Raw genomic sequence first — 14,506 nt, forward strand, 5'->3', positions numbered from 1 at the left:
GTGCCGCCCCGCTCCGGAGTTGCCGCCCTAAGCACCTGCTTGATAAGCTGGTGCCTGGAGCTGGCCCTCGTAGAGCACCAGGAAATTTGGGACAACTTGGTGCCCCAAATTTCCTGGTGCCCTACGCAGCTGCGTACTTTGCATATGGGTAAGGACAGCCCTAGGCTTAACAAATATACAAAGTTCCCTGTTTCCAAGTATTTTTTAAGCATTAGCCAGTAAATCACATGCATACTGCACTGCCACCTTTACAGTCTCTGGATCCCAGAAAGATCAAGGACCCAAAATAGCTTCCACATAATTTAGAGCAAGCAGCCTAAGGACTACTCAAATTTACATCAGCTGCAGGAGTCTCACAGGGACTACCCCACTAGATGAGGCTGAGCTGGACTGCTTTTAAATTGGCCCAGATTTTAAATAGTATTTAGGTATAGCTGCACTCAGCATTGGCAATACCTAACTGATTTAGGAGCCCAGATCTCATTTTCAAAAGTGAGATAAGCGCTTAGGAGCCTAAATCCCATTAACTGGCAACCCAAGTCTGAGTTTTTCCTATTCCTGCAGCTAAGGAACAGAAACAGCAACTCAGCTTAGCTCCTCCTTGGGACACCACTAGATTTTTCTGATACTAGGCAACAAAAGGGCTTCCCTATGCAGAGCCTTTAGAAGCAATGACCTAATGCATCATCTCTCCCTTCTCTCTTTTACTGTTTAAATTTGGTCACTAGAAACAAGATTTGTTCTCTCCACTGATGTTCCATAGAGTCCTCTTTCCCCACACTGGTTGCATTCACTAATGTATCAACAGCAGATACACCCAAACATAGCAGCCGTGCAGTCAGACATTTTTAAAGGGAGTAGGGCTACTCTGCCTGCAGGACATCCATTGTTCCTCATGATGAAAACTCAACCCTATCTTGGACTCCCTAACAAAAAAAGCTTCCTTTTGAGCCCCACAACTCAGGTTTCCCCTACTCCCTACATTTGGTGTCAACATGGAATTGTTTATAATATAATCACATCATCTAAAAATTGGGAGCAGTATCGATACTGCCATTTCCACAGGGATAAGATGGTTCTGAGGATGGGTCCACTGTTCATTCCACCATCTCAGGAAATCTCTCTTCCATTTCTCTGCCCAACATCAGTCCATTCACTAAAAGGAGACAGAATGGCATGAACTAGTTCTAGCAACTGAGTTCAAATAAGCCTCAAAGCTATCAGCAGCCATTTCATGCACAGGAAAACATACAAAACCAAAGGACATTTTCCACCACAATGGATTAAAGCCCATTCTGCTCTGCCTGCATCTGGGTCATAGTTATACACTTTGTCTGTGGAGCGATATATAAAGCATCCACGTGCTCATTTATCCATACATTCTCAAGACACTATATGTTAGATATGCAATCTTCATCCTGTGGTAGAAGTGTTGAATGCTGTAAATTCTACATCTATTTCAATATAAGTAACTACATTGAAATGTTTACTGCCCTCTTCCCTCCTCAGCTTTCAAAGCTGTCAAAATCCCATTAGGAGGACTAGTGGTCCTGACTGTGACAAAGAAAGAAAAATGTGTTTTTACCCTGTTCTTCCCTTGGCCTAAGTTAGCTAGATCAGACCCACCCACTTCGGGTAATCATTTCTCAAACAGAGTTCATGACAATTTGATTTCCTAAGCTCTGTCTAATATTTAAATAAAAAGATTGTGTGCTTTGGTATAGTGGCTTGTTTCTGCTATCTAGGTTTCACTAAGCCTACCATTAAAATCTTGCATCACTGAAAGGATGATCTCTAGTGGTTTTTCCCAATGAGGAGGAGCTAAGCTACAGAACAGGTCTGTGTCTGTCTCTTCAGGAAGAGGGAAATGGATGACTGGCAGAATGTTTTACTTATCATAACAATCATTGTAGAATTTTGCAACTTTTAATGTAAGAATATTTGCCATGGGCACTTTCAACATCGATTAGCATTTTCTCCCTTCCTCCCCCCCTCCCCCCCAGTGCTGCAAAAAACACAGGGTTTGATGAGTGCAAGGGATATAAACAATATTACAATCTTTGTCATGATTTTGTTTTTGCCTTAGGAAATCAGGACACCTGTGTGAAAGTTGTTGTACCCAAGTTAGAGCTATGAATCTGGGATCAGTTTTTATATTGGAAAGCCTAGAAATCTAGGGAATGACTAAATATGAATGTCTGTGTTATAAATCAAATGCACAAAACTGGTGTGCAAAGGTCAAAGTATATCATTTATCTCGTTGTTAGTTTAAAAACCTATAACCGTTTTGATAAATGCTTAAAAATAAACAAACAGAAAAACAAAACATGGAAAAGAAAAGCAAAGACAGAAGGGAAATTTAAGAACAAGAGAGGGGAAAACAATAAATAATAATAATTTTATGTAACCTTTTAATCCAATAATTTGATATAGACAAAGGCCCAAATTTAGGAAAGCAGTTAAGAACATGTTTAACTTTAAACACATGAATATTCCCATTGAAGTCAATTACACTACTCACCATGCATAAAGTTACACTTGTGCTTAGGTACCTCACTGAATCAAGACTAAAGTGACCAAAATATCGTACAAAAATACAATATAAATGTCAGCTCTTTGGAGCAAGAACTATCTTTCTTCTCTGTGTTTGTACAATGACTAGCATACAATTGGGTCCTGGTCCATGACTGGGGCTCCTTGCTGCCATAAACAGTAACAACAACTTAAAAAAAAATACCTCCCACTACAAAACATGAACACAAATGGAAAAGGCAAGATTAAAAACCAGAGAGAAAGGGTTTTACAAGAAAGATATTTACCATAGGGCCATTCTAAAAACATCTCTGGAAATACAAGAGCTTTATCAAGTACTCCTCTAACATTTTTTCTACACTTCAGTTTCATGCGTGAAAACAACCACTTTAGCACAGATGAAAAGCTAATGACAATAATCCTTTGTCTACAAGACCAACACACTTACCATCCCTAAAACCTGCACGGTTTAAACTAAGAAAGAGTGTGACCCAAGAAAAACATATCAAGTATGAATAGCAAACGGTGCAAATTGTCAAAAAAATATATGCATTCTGCTAATTTGGCACCAACCTTGTAAAGAAAGGTTCTGTCCCAGAAGTATTTCCTGAAGAGCTTAATGTCAGACTCCAGCAAATGTTCTGCAGTGTGATTAAATGTCAGTGTCAGAGTTCCTGATGAATGAACAAACTGTAGGAAAGCACACTCACTGATCTCAGCTCTAGAAATGTCAAACGAGTGACTGCCCTGAAAACTGAAACAACACACTATTTAAATCAAAACATATGCTCTGTGCACAGGTTTAATGAAAAATATAAACACACAGAACTTTCTGTTCTCATTTGTGCACAGCACTTCAAAATTCTAACTTACTGTACAAAAAAAAATATCTAAGGCGGACAATATGAAACATCCATGAAAAACATATCTGGGCAAACAAATAGTTACCAATGAATCCATTCACCATAAGAAAATTCTGTTGTTTCAACCCATCAAAATGAAAAAATGGTTACATTAGGAATAATGGCAGCAAAATAAAACAGCAACACTAAACAACATCTAGTTTTCCCCACTATTGTAAAATAGAAATAGTACCTTTTCCTGTTAATGTTGCCATATATAGTAGCGTGAAGGAACTGGCAGGCTTACTAGCCGATTACAGTGAAAAACAGACAGTCTCTCAAGGGAGCGCTGCACTGTTTGGATGTTACAAACAAATGAGACATTCATAACAAAATGTACTGTACCAGCTTTGTAAGTCATTTTCTCATGCAAATTAAAGTAGGCATAATACTCACACAAACTGTATGTTGTGCAGAGCCATAAACAAAAGAGCTTCATTCCAAGACAAAAATGTAACTGAATTCTTGCATCTATTTTTTTTTCTGTTCACTTGTGGCTTTTCATTTCTAATGGGACTTTCTGATGGTGGAATATGATTATTTGGTAGTGCAGGGCAAATACAAATACAATGGAGGTCCTAAACTCCATACATCTGAAACTTCAGATAATTAAGGTTCCTGGAAGCTTCAGTCCTGCAAGTTACTGGTCAGGGATGAAGCTCCCTGGCAACTCCAGAAACTTAGCCCTGCCTGGGTTGATACTCAGCACCTTCATTTATCCAAACCTCTGTCTTACAGATGTTTCAGAGTCCTCCAAGACCTTGGTAAAAGTGGGGCTTAATTGTACTTTTTAAAACAAAATTTCCTTGCTCTGGTTCCTATCAGCACTTTAGATTATTAAATAAAAACCTGTAAGAAGTTACTTTGATTTTCACCATTTAAACAATGTGTGTACTTTTTCACTGCTCCTTTGCATCTCCAGAACTTGGACAATGAAAATAAACTTCCACTTTTGGGAGTAGTCACTTTCATTTTCTAGTTCTGGGTGCACTAGCGCTAGACCAGTGTAGCAATGCTTGAATTGGGCTGCAAACACTACAGGGGGATGAATGTTTAAAGTTACTCAAAAAGCGGTTTTCAATTTATCTTCCCATTTCATGAAGTATTTCTACGAATAACAGATTTTTATAACACGCTTTTCCCCACCAAAACTTGTAACTGGGACTTAGTAAACAATTTTGCCGATGCACAAAAATGAATAAAACACAACTCCCTCCTTTTTGCCACATTGGTACCGCAGGACTAACAATAGTAAAAATATATTTTTGTCATTAAATTAAGCAGATTTAACTCTGACTATACAGAGGGAGCAGCTCAGAGGAGTAAAAAAAGGTGCCATTTCTACATCACTTTTCAGACTAGAAAAGTATATTAAAGGCTATAAACACTCAGATAATCATGGAAAAACAACTATATGCTACTGTACAATTTTGTGTTGAGGTCCCACAAATCCAAAATAAACAGTGATATTTTTAAAATATTAATTCTTAAAGCAACAGACTTAAGTCAGATGCCAAACCTAAACTATTTACTCCAAAAAGGACAAATAAAATAAATCCCTCATGTATTTATCTAATCAAGCCAGAGTTTAAACTAAATTTAGATTTGTATGTTTGCCATTATATCACTGTTGAAAATGTTACCAATTTTGCTACACACCTAGAATGGAAGACATATATGAAACCTTATTTTATACAAGAAACAAGATTTCACACCTAAAACCACAACACTGCCAACAACCAACAGAACAGAAATAAACATTCAGTTTAAACTATTTTGCAATAAACATTTTGCTCTTCAGTTTTAATGGCTAATAGTTTAACAGAGGTAACAGGCCATTACACTCACTTCATGAAGATTTCAACAAGTCTGGAGTGTCCATTCTGTGAAGCCAAATCTAATGGTGTTGCTCCACCTTCATTAGGTAAAGCTAATGCCAATGGCCCACCAGGCTGAGATAACAGGAATCGCGAGAGTTTAACCAAGCCCAATCTTCCTGTGAGATGAAGCAGCGTTTCTTTGCAATTAGACTCTAAAAAAACCACATGTGTATTTGTTAGCAATCATCATATAAATCTTTTCAAAGTTGGTGCAAATACAAAATACATGTAGTCCAAAGATCTACTTATTCCAAAAGTTAAAGAAAATGCTTGGAGTCTGTATTTTCCACATCTCAACTCTCTCTGTGTACAGCATCTAGCACAACGGGGCCCTGATTGCTAACTGGGCCCTCTAGGCTCTACTATGCTACAAATTATAAACAACAAGGCAGCTTTCCAGCTGCTTTGCGTTGCCTCAACAGCACAAAACAGCCACAGCTGGGACCAAGAATCTAAAGCAGTTTCTTTACAAGGCATGTGATTTACCCAGTAAGGTTGTTTATAAGTACAACAGAAGATTCTTAATGATGCAGACATGCAGGTAAAATGTACAGGATGCATTTCTTTCATTTCTCTTTTCAACACGGTGGCTGCACCTGCCTGTTTTTCCTCTCACCTGCCTCTTTGTTCTCTGCTTTTTAATATGTAAACATCAAGGTCAATGGAGGGTGAAGCTTAAAAGATAACAGTGAACAAGACAGACTGAGTCGCTTTCTGTCACGTCCTACCCTCACATTTCATAAAGAAAATGCTCGGGCAGCAAATTAAAAAAAAAAAAAAAAGTGGGCCTGAAGCTCAGATTTTTCTTCCATTCTGTTCTACACAGGTTTTGAGAGTGCACCTATAACTGTATTATCTGAGTTCCTTCCAGCAATGTAACTACACATCTGTCACATGCTGGTTGTTCTCTCATCCTCTACCCAGAGGGAGAAGCATGTGTAGTGGAGATTTTGGTAGGTTGGTTTTGGTTTTTGTTAAATATACCTGCTGCTATGTGTTTACGGGGGGAGGGCAAGATCAAACAAATATGCCTTGCACTGGGAGCAGGAAGTGGTGAGGTTTGTGAGAAAGGGAGTTCATTCCACAGTCCCGGCCTGAAGAAGTTTCGGTCTCTGGCACAGACGTGCTTTACTCTTATTCTTGAGAGTTCCATTATGTCAGAGGAGTGAAGTTGACGATCACAGTTTTCATCCTAGAGCTTTAACTGGTATGCTGAGCCAAGCCATGGAGCACTTTAAAGCTAAGGACTGAGAGACCCTGAACTTGATTCAAAATTCTATGGGAAGCCAGCGTAGAGAGTGGAGGACAGGTGTGATGTGCTCAGAGTAGCCTGTGTTGTTGAGGAGACATGCTGCAACATGTTGTACTAGTTGATGTTTCCTAACTGCTGAAGGTTTCATGCCCAGGTATAGCATATTGCTGTAGTCTAGATGAGAGGTGAAGAAGGCATGAACAACTGAGGCCAGGTCTTCATCCAACAGGGTGGGACTGAGTGTCCTATACAACTGGAAATGGTAGGGAGGGATAGCTCAGTGGTTTGAGCATTGGCCTGCTAAACCCAGGGTTGTGAGCCCCATCCTTGAAGGGGCCATTTAAGGATCTGGGACAAAAATCTGGGATTGGTCCTGCTTTGAGCAGGGGGTTGGACTAGATGACCTCCTGAGGTCCCTTCTAACCCTGATATTCTATGAAAGCTCTACTCACAGAGCAATGACTGTGAGAGCTCAGCAGAGCAAGGAATCCAAGACTACAGACTGAATTGATCAATTGCAAACCTTCAATCAAAGGAGACTGCACCTATGCCTGCAAACTCCTCAAAATATTTTCCTCTGACCAGCATCTTGCATTCTGATTTCAACATGGAGTTAAATGAACAGCTACAACTATTAATATGTTTGATATTTCAGTTTAGTCAGTCTATAGTCTTCATAACAACAATCATCAAGGTCCGAAGGAACAAAAATCTCATTTTGGGCCCACTGGTTTATACAATTCAATTTAAACATTATCTCATCAAGTAAGTCCATTTTTCTGAAATAAATAGGATGAAATTCAATAAGGACAAATGCAAAGTACTCCACTTAGGAAGGAACAATCAGTTGCAGACATACAAAATCAGAAATGACTGCCTAGGAAGATGCACTGTGGAAAGGGATCTGGGGATTATAGTGGACCACAAACTATAAATCCGATATGGTAATACCGATACTAGCGCTACTCCTCTCGTTAGGGAGGAGTACAGAAACCGGTTTAAAGAGCCCTTTATATCGATATAAAGGGCCTCTCAGTGTGGACGGGTGTGGCGTTAAATCGGCTTTACGCTCCTAAAACCGGTTTAAACGCCTAGTGTAGACCAGGCTTAAGAGGGGCCATGATAACAGTTTTCAAGTACATAAAAGGTTGTTACAAGGAGGAGGAAGAAAAATTGTTTTTCTTAACCTTCGAGGTTAGCACAAGAAGCAATGGGCTTAAATTACAGCAAGGGAGGTTCAGGTTGGACATTAGGAAAACCTTCCTAACTGTCAGGGTGGTTAAGCACTGGAATAAATGGCCTAGAGAGGTTGGGGAATCTCCATCATTGGAGATTTTTAAGAGCAGGTTGGACAAACACCTGTCAGGAATGGTCTAGATAATCCTTAGTGCTGTCACAAATGCAGGAGACTGGACTAGATGACCTCTTGAGGTCCCTTCCAGTTCTATGATTCTGCTCAATTTGCACAGTCATTTAGAATATGTTACCGTTCTGCCAATGACAATGGAAAGTGTGATCTGTGATTGGGCTCTGTGTGTGTGCGCGTGTGTGTATGTGTGTGTAAATAATCCATTAATAAAGAGCAGCAGAAGTCTGTAAAATTTATGCCCCACCACAATAGTTACAACAAATAGAGTGACAGAAAGATGACTCAAAAGAGAGAGACAGGGTAGCTGGTCAAAGAATTAAATAATTATATTACCCAAGAATACTGCCGAATCAACCAGTGCAATCACTGTAACAACAGACAACTACAGTGGCTCAAAATTGAGCATGGGACAGATTCTACCATCAATACAGTGAATAGTTCCTTGCCCTATGATGACATCTTTTATAACTTACCATAGGCATTGCGGTAACTTATTTATTTGTATCTTCAAGACATACAAAAATACATTTTATATTATAAGGTACTTATTTCTTAAAAATCACATGATAATTTGGCCAGTCAAACTGCATGACTGGCTCAACATTAATCATGCTATACCACTTAAAGAAAACACTTTGAACAACACACCTGGCTCTGTAACAAAAACTCAGCCCACTATAATTGCACTGGGGGAGGAAAAATGAAATTTAACAAAAATCATCCCGTACGTTAAGTTTAAGGTAAACTAGGTAGTTACTACTATTTGTGTGGGAGTTCTCAAAAGTGACCACTGCGCTTGGGTGCCCCAACTGTTGGGTGATCCACCCCAAGACACCTTGTGCCTGATTTTCCACAATACTGAGCTCCTTTAAAAGTCCCCAGAAATCTAGGTACTCAGAATTGATGAGCTAATCACTTGTGAAAAGTTAGGGACAACAACAAATACTGCCCAGAACAAAGAGGAAATGAATCTTTCCACCCCATATCATCTAAGCACATCTCAGAGGACTTGAGAATGGCCATGGCCACCTCTAGTCTATTTTTTTTTCTGCCTTGAAAACTAATCATGCTTAAATGGGCAAGATCCTGTTTTATCAGTATATTTTAATAGGTTTAATAATCCTGGATTTTCATAGCTTCTTAGAAGCTGAAAGATAATCTGCTTCCATACCAAGGGTCAAATTCTGACTGCTCAGTGCTCAAAGGTTCACTCCAAAACTCACACCAAGTGATGATAGCATGGTCAGAACTTGAGGAAGTTTTGAAAATTTACAGACTGGCAAAAGGAAAAATGAAAAGAGAAAGAAAAATGAAAAAAGTGGGTGGGACAAAAAAACAAAAACAAACCTGGGCATCATTCATTCTATTGCATTCAGTTGAAAAAGAAGGGTGGGGGGGAGACAAGACTGGGGAAAGTTTAAATTAAAAAATGCAAAGATCTGAAAAGGCAAAAGCTCTTTGGAAAAGTTTTCAGTTTTGAGAAAAGGCCATTTTTCATTAAAGAACTATTCCCTCTCCCCTCCAAGATCTGAATGAAAGATTTCAACTATTTCTAAGCATAACAATATGGCAGTTGTTTAATAAATGCCTAGATGCTGCAAAAAAAGGTGCTGTTGGGGAGGGGATATGCCAGCTAGACCTTGTTTTGCATCAGATCTTGATTCTGCTGCCAAAACACTGTGTTCGAGTGATAAAAATCTGAGCCAAACAATCTGTTTTAAACATTAAATAAATCCTTTTGTTCTTACTGCACCTGAATCCCTTCCTCTGTCCAAAACAATAAAAGAACAAAACAAATATTTCTCTCTGACAGAAATGACTAAGCTCTTTCTGGGCTATGAACCTCATTCATTTCCTGGAAGGAGACTGAAAACTCCAGACTTGTAACTTGAAGAGAAGACGGAGACACCACAACAGGCCGACAGTTTTTCCTGGCTCCATCTTCCTATGAACTCCTAATGCATTGTCAGGCCTTTATATTAGATAAGAGATTGTTTATAAAATGTTCTTCAGTATACCGCAGTCCTGAAAAACTTACACACATACTTATCTTTACACATTGTGAATAGTCATGTGAGTTGAATTCAGTGTGATTAATCACAGCTGGGTGAGTAAGTCTTTGCAGGATCACAGCCTTAGTTAGTGCCATGTGATTAGACTGGATGACCTCTGCTTGTCCAATACCACAACCCCCTACAATAACCTTGCGACCCCTCCACAACTCTTTTTTGGTCAGGATCCCTATAATTACAACACTATAAATAGCTGAAATCATGAAAATTACAATTTTAAAAATCCTATGACCATGAAATGACCATGAATTTGGTAGGGCCCTAATGATAATAGAGGCACAGCACAGAATCTCCCACATGCAGTCATCAGGGGATTTCACACACAGGCCAAATCTGCCCTAGAAACTTTTCTCAATATAGCAATGTCAGTTACAGGTACAATTTTTTTGTGACATTTCTATCCCAGCAAACTCCACTAGTGTAGCTACAGTTATACCAACATAAAAGTTCTTTTGCCTGTACATTTTATTTCACTCAGGGTACAGATATATGCTATACCAGCAAAAGAACTTGTTTGTTGCATTTACGCTAGGAGGGTTTGCTACTATGCCAGCAAACCTTCTCTAGTGTAGCCACAGCTTCAATTATGTTTGCTTGTTTGGGCAATTCCAACAAGTTGTGAGGCAACACAAGGGGTCTGTTAGCAGAATGGCTACTATAGAAATGGAAGGGAAATATCAAACACATTTAAAAGTTGTCTAGCTTATTATTGTTGCTGTTATTGTCTACTGAGCACTGAAAATGTGCCTAATGCGGAGAGTTTAGGATCTCAAAAACAAATATCGAGAAGACAATAGAAACTGCCATAATGGAGCAGACCCAAGGCCCATCCAGTTCAATAACCCATCTCCATCAGAGGCTAGTACCAGATGTTGCTGAGGAAGCTGCAAGAAACCTGCTAATCCCCAGTAGTCAGAGATTGGCTTAACCACAGAAATATTAAGCCTGTTTCAAAATTTGTTAGCACTAGCAACTGTAACTTTCATTTTTTTTAAAAAGCAACAAAGAGTCCTGTGGCCCCTTATAGACTAACAGACGTATTGGAGCATGAGCTTTCATGGGTGAATACTCACTTCGTCAGACACGTGGTGAAAATTTCCAGAGGCAGGTATAAATAACCACATGCATGTGACGAAGTGGGTATTCACCCACGAAAGCTTATGCTCCAATATGTCTGTTAGTCTATAAGGTGCCACAGGACTCTTTGTTGCTTTTTACAGATCCAGACTAACACGGCTACCCCTCTGATATTTTCTTTATTTTTTTTTGTTATCTCTACAAATGTCAAATCCCTTTTTGAACAGCCCTTTAAAATCTGAGATGGGGTGGGGGTATGGAGTGGGGGATACCAGAAATCTCTTCCATGCTAACTAAATTATGCATCCAGTATTTTCCCAAATCCTTGAAGGAGAACACGAGTTTTGCCAATTCCCCCACCTTTCTTTCTCAAAATACCAAATTTTAATGCAAATTAAGTGAGAAAGTCATATACACAAATGTTTTGTTCAATTTAGAGCAAGGATACAATGTGGATAAGCTGGGTGTGAATAGCTGAGACTTATCAGGAATGGCTACTATCACAGGAAGTACTAGTAAAGAGAATTACGCCAGTAAACAAAGAAAAATAGATAAAGTCTAAAATGTCACAAAATAATGAATACCATTCAGAAAAGTAGACGATAAATGCAGTGGGTTTGAATTTTCTACCAGCTTCTCCTACAAGAGCTATTCCTAAGAAATAATTATGACATATTTATGAAATAGGAAATCAGTGTTGTTTATGATAGAAAATTAAATATGAGCATAGGCTACTTCCTTTGCTATATCTATAATTGATTTTCAAGGTGAATAATATTCATGAAAATTCAGAAACAGAAAATGCTGTTGCTTCTACTAATGGTTCCAAACTTTAAAGAACATTATTTACCTTGAAAATTATTATGGTTTGTGACAAAGGAAGTAGCAAATGTTCTTATTTCATTAATAGCACAGTTACAGTCATCCAGACAATCTTAACTCCACCCTGCAGCAGACCTCTGAAAACATCCATCTATCTCCCATGGGTCTACAAACTGTAAGGGTGAGTCCCACAGCCTGTTCCCCACAAATCCTACCCCACCAACAAAACAGGGAATACACTGTGCAGGGATCCTTGTGGAGATTTTCTTGCCTGGCCCAGACCTCTCCCACAGGTTTGTGCCCACGGGATGGGTCAATTTGGGCTGATAGGTTTCTTTCAGCAATTTCTACAGAGACCTTAATCTCTATTCTGCTCTACAGCGGTTTTCTATAAAGGGAATAAAAAGTACCTACCACAGGAAGTATTTTAAAATATGAATTCTAGAGCTGCTTGAAAAAAATCCAATTTTTTAAAACAAATTGATAAAAAAGGGAAACATTCTCTCATTTCTTGGCCAGTTCTAATAAATTCTGTGCCTTAATCCCCCTTAGTGATTAGCATCCTGCAGGGTTGCTTTTTCAGAAATAAAGGCTATATTTTTTTTTAAAGGGTATTTGAACACATGGAGTCTCCTTTAGCTCTGGTTGCGACTATGAAGCAGAACATCACGACCCCTCATGTATTATGTATGTGGGTAGCTGGTGACATTGCTTTCTGTGTGTGCAAACAGTCACTTATTACAATAATAATTTATGCTTCCTGAAAGGTTCATGCTTTTATTAACTGTTCCTTTTTTCAAGTTTAAATAATGCAGCTAACAAGTTCTGACCTGTGTGACTGTATTAAATTCCTGGATTGTTTAGAACACTCAGTAGCCAATTCAATTCATCCCTTTATCCAGCCCATTTTATACACTTACAAAGGGATTACAAGAACTGGTTCCAAATACCAAAACTCTTATGAATAAATTATTCTTTTGACTGTATTTCCATCAAACCATATGTCTCTAAATACTCATTAAAAAAATGAGGTCCAAAAACACCATAAGGTAGAATAATTTCCTCCATCAATGTCATTCTAAAGTCATTTTCTTTGAATAAACACTCTGGGAATCGATAACAGCAGCCCTTTGAAAACGAACTATTCAAACAAACAGCTCTTTTGTCTGATAAATGTGTGGTCCTAATGTAGGTACAGTACTCTTACAGTAACTGATAAGCAACCAATTAGTGAACAAATCATGTATATTAGTAGCTCTCAACCTGGGATAAGAGAAGTTAAGATACTAGTTATACAAGAATTTTTTAAAAGAAACATAAGAAACAAAATAAAACCATACACATAGAAATGAGAGGAAAAGGATACAGTGAAGGGAAAAGGAAAAAAACATGCAGTGTAGACAAAGAAGTTGACAGAAATAAAGTCAATCAGCTTATATGCCATGTGCGCAGGGGACTGGACTAGATGACCTCTCAAGGTCCCTTCCAGTCCTATGATTCTATGCACACAAGCATACGCACACGCACACAATGCTGCTCAGTAATTTGTAAACTTGACAAGTAGTGTGAGAGAGATGCTCCCAAACAACTGAGATTACATGCTCTTTGGGACAAGGACTGCCTTCTGGTTGGGTGTTCACACAGAGTTTAGCACAATGGGACCCTGATCCATGTTTGGAGCGGGGTCCCCAGGCACTAATGAAATGCAAATAATGAATAATAAGGGACCCATTCAGACATATTTCATTGGAGCATGTGCTAAAAAGGGTCAAGAATAAGAGCTCATATAGGTTATGAAAAAGCAACCCAGTATAACTACAACAATGTAGCTAATACAAATGCCCATGATGTACAGGGCCGGTGCAACCATTTAGGCGACCGGCACTAGGATTTGGGGGGCGGCATTTTCTTCGGCAGCGACCACAGCGGCCGGATCTTCGGCCGACCCGGTCGCTGCTGGCATTTAGGCGGAGGGAGCTGGGGCAGGGGAGAGTGGGGAGGGCCGCCTGCAGCAAGTAAGGGAGAGGGAGCGGCATGCAGGAGAAGTCCCCACCCCAGCTCACCCCTGCTCCACCTCCACCCCGAGCACGCCGTGGCTGCTTCAGTTCTCCCGCCTCCCAATCAGCTTAGGCGCCGCAAGCCTGGGAGACGGGAGAAGTAAAGCAGCGACAGCGTGCTCGGGGTTCTCGTGTTCGTGCGCGGAGCAGGGGTGAGCTGCCACAGCAGGGAGGGTGCCTCAGGGTGGGGGCTCGGGGACGGGGGAGGGCGCAAGGTGGAAGTTTCGCCTAGGGCACGAAACATCCTTGCACCAGCCCTGATGATGTAGAGACACTGCAACAGTACAAACAGGAATTGCACTGGTGCAATTCACACCAGTTAGTTAGCAGAGCAAGTCACCTTGGTGCAAGTTTCAACTTACCATTGCAGTGCACCTACAATGTGGGGTTTGAAGCGCTGTAGCTACACTGGTGTACATACCCTGGTGCAAAAAAACAAACAAGTGACAGCTGTATAGAATAGTGACACTGTGAGAAAAGCTGTTCAGAACACTGCAAATCAGAAGGGATCAGCAGGAGTAATCAGAGTTCATTTTCCTGAGT

The 14,506-nt window shown here is 39.7% G+C and overlaps 1 protein-coding gene across 2 annotated transcripts in view; it reads right to left on the reverse strand.

The window, feature by feature from the left end:
• ARHGEF28 (Rho guanine nucleotide exchange factor 28) overlaps positions 1 to 14,506 on the reverse strand; it is a 188,905-nt gene that overhangs the window by 117,179 nt on the left and 57,220 nt on the right. For both annotated transcript variants that reach the window (XM_045021308.1, XM_045021309.1), the window contains exons 5-6: positions 5,283 to 5,466; positions 3,106 to 3,286 (exon numbers count right to left, since the gene is read on the reverse strand). In XM_045021308.1, coding sequence (XP_044877243.1) covers positions 3,106 to 3,286; positions 5,283 to 5,466 — 365 coding nt within the window. The remainder of the gene's footprint in view (positions 1 to 3,105; positions 3,287 to 5,282; positions 5,467 to 14,506) is intronic.

The sequence above is a fragment of the Mauremys mutica genome, chromosome 6 (assembly GCF_020497125.1).
Source record: "Mauremys mutica isolate MM-2020 ecotype Southern chromosome 6, ASM2049712v1, whole genome shotgun sequence".
NCBI classification, from domain to species: domain Eukaryota; kingdom Metazoa; phylum Chordata; order Testudines; family Geoemydidae; genus Mauremys; species Mauremys mutica.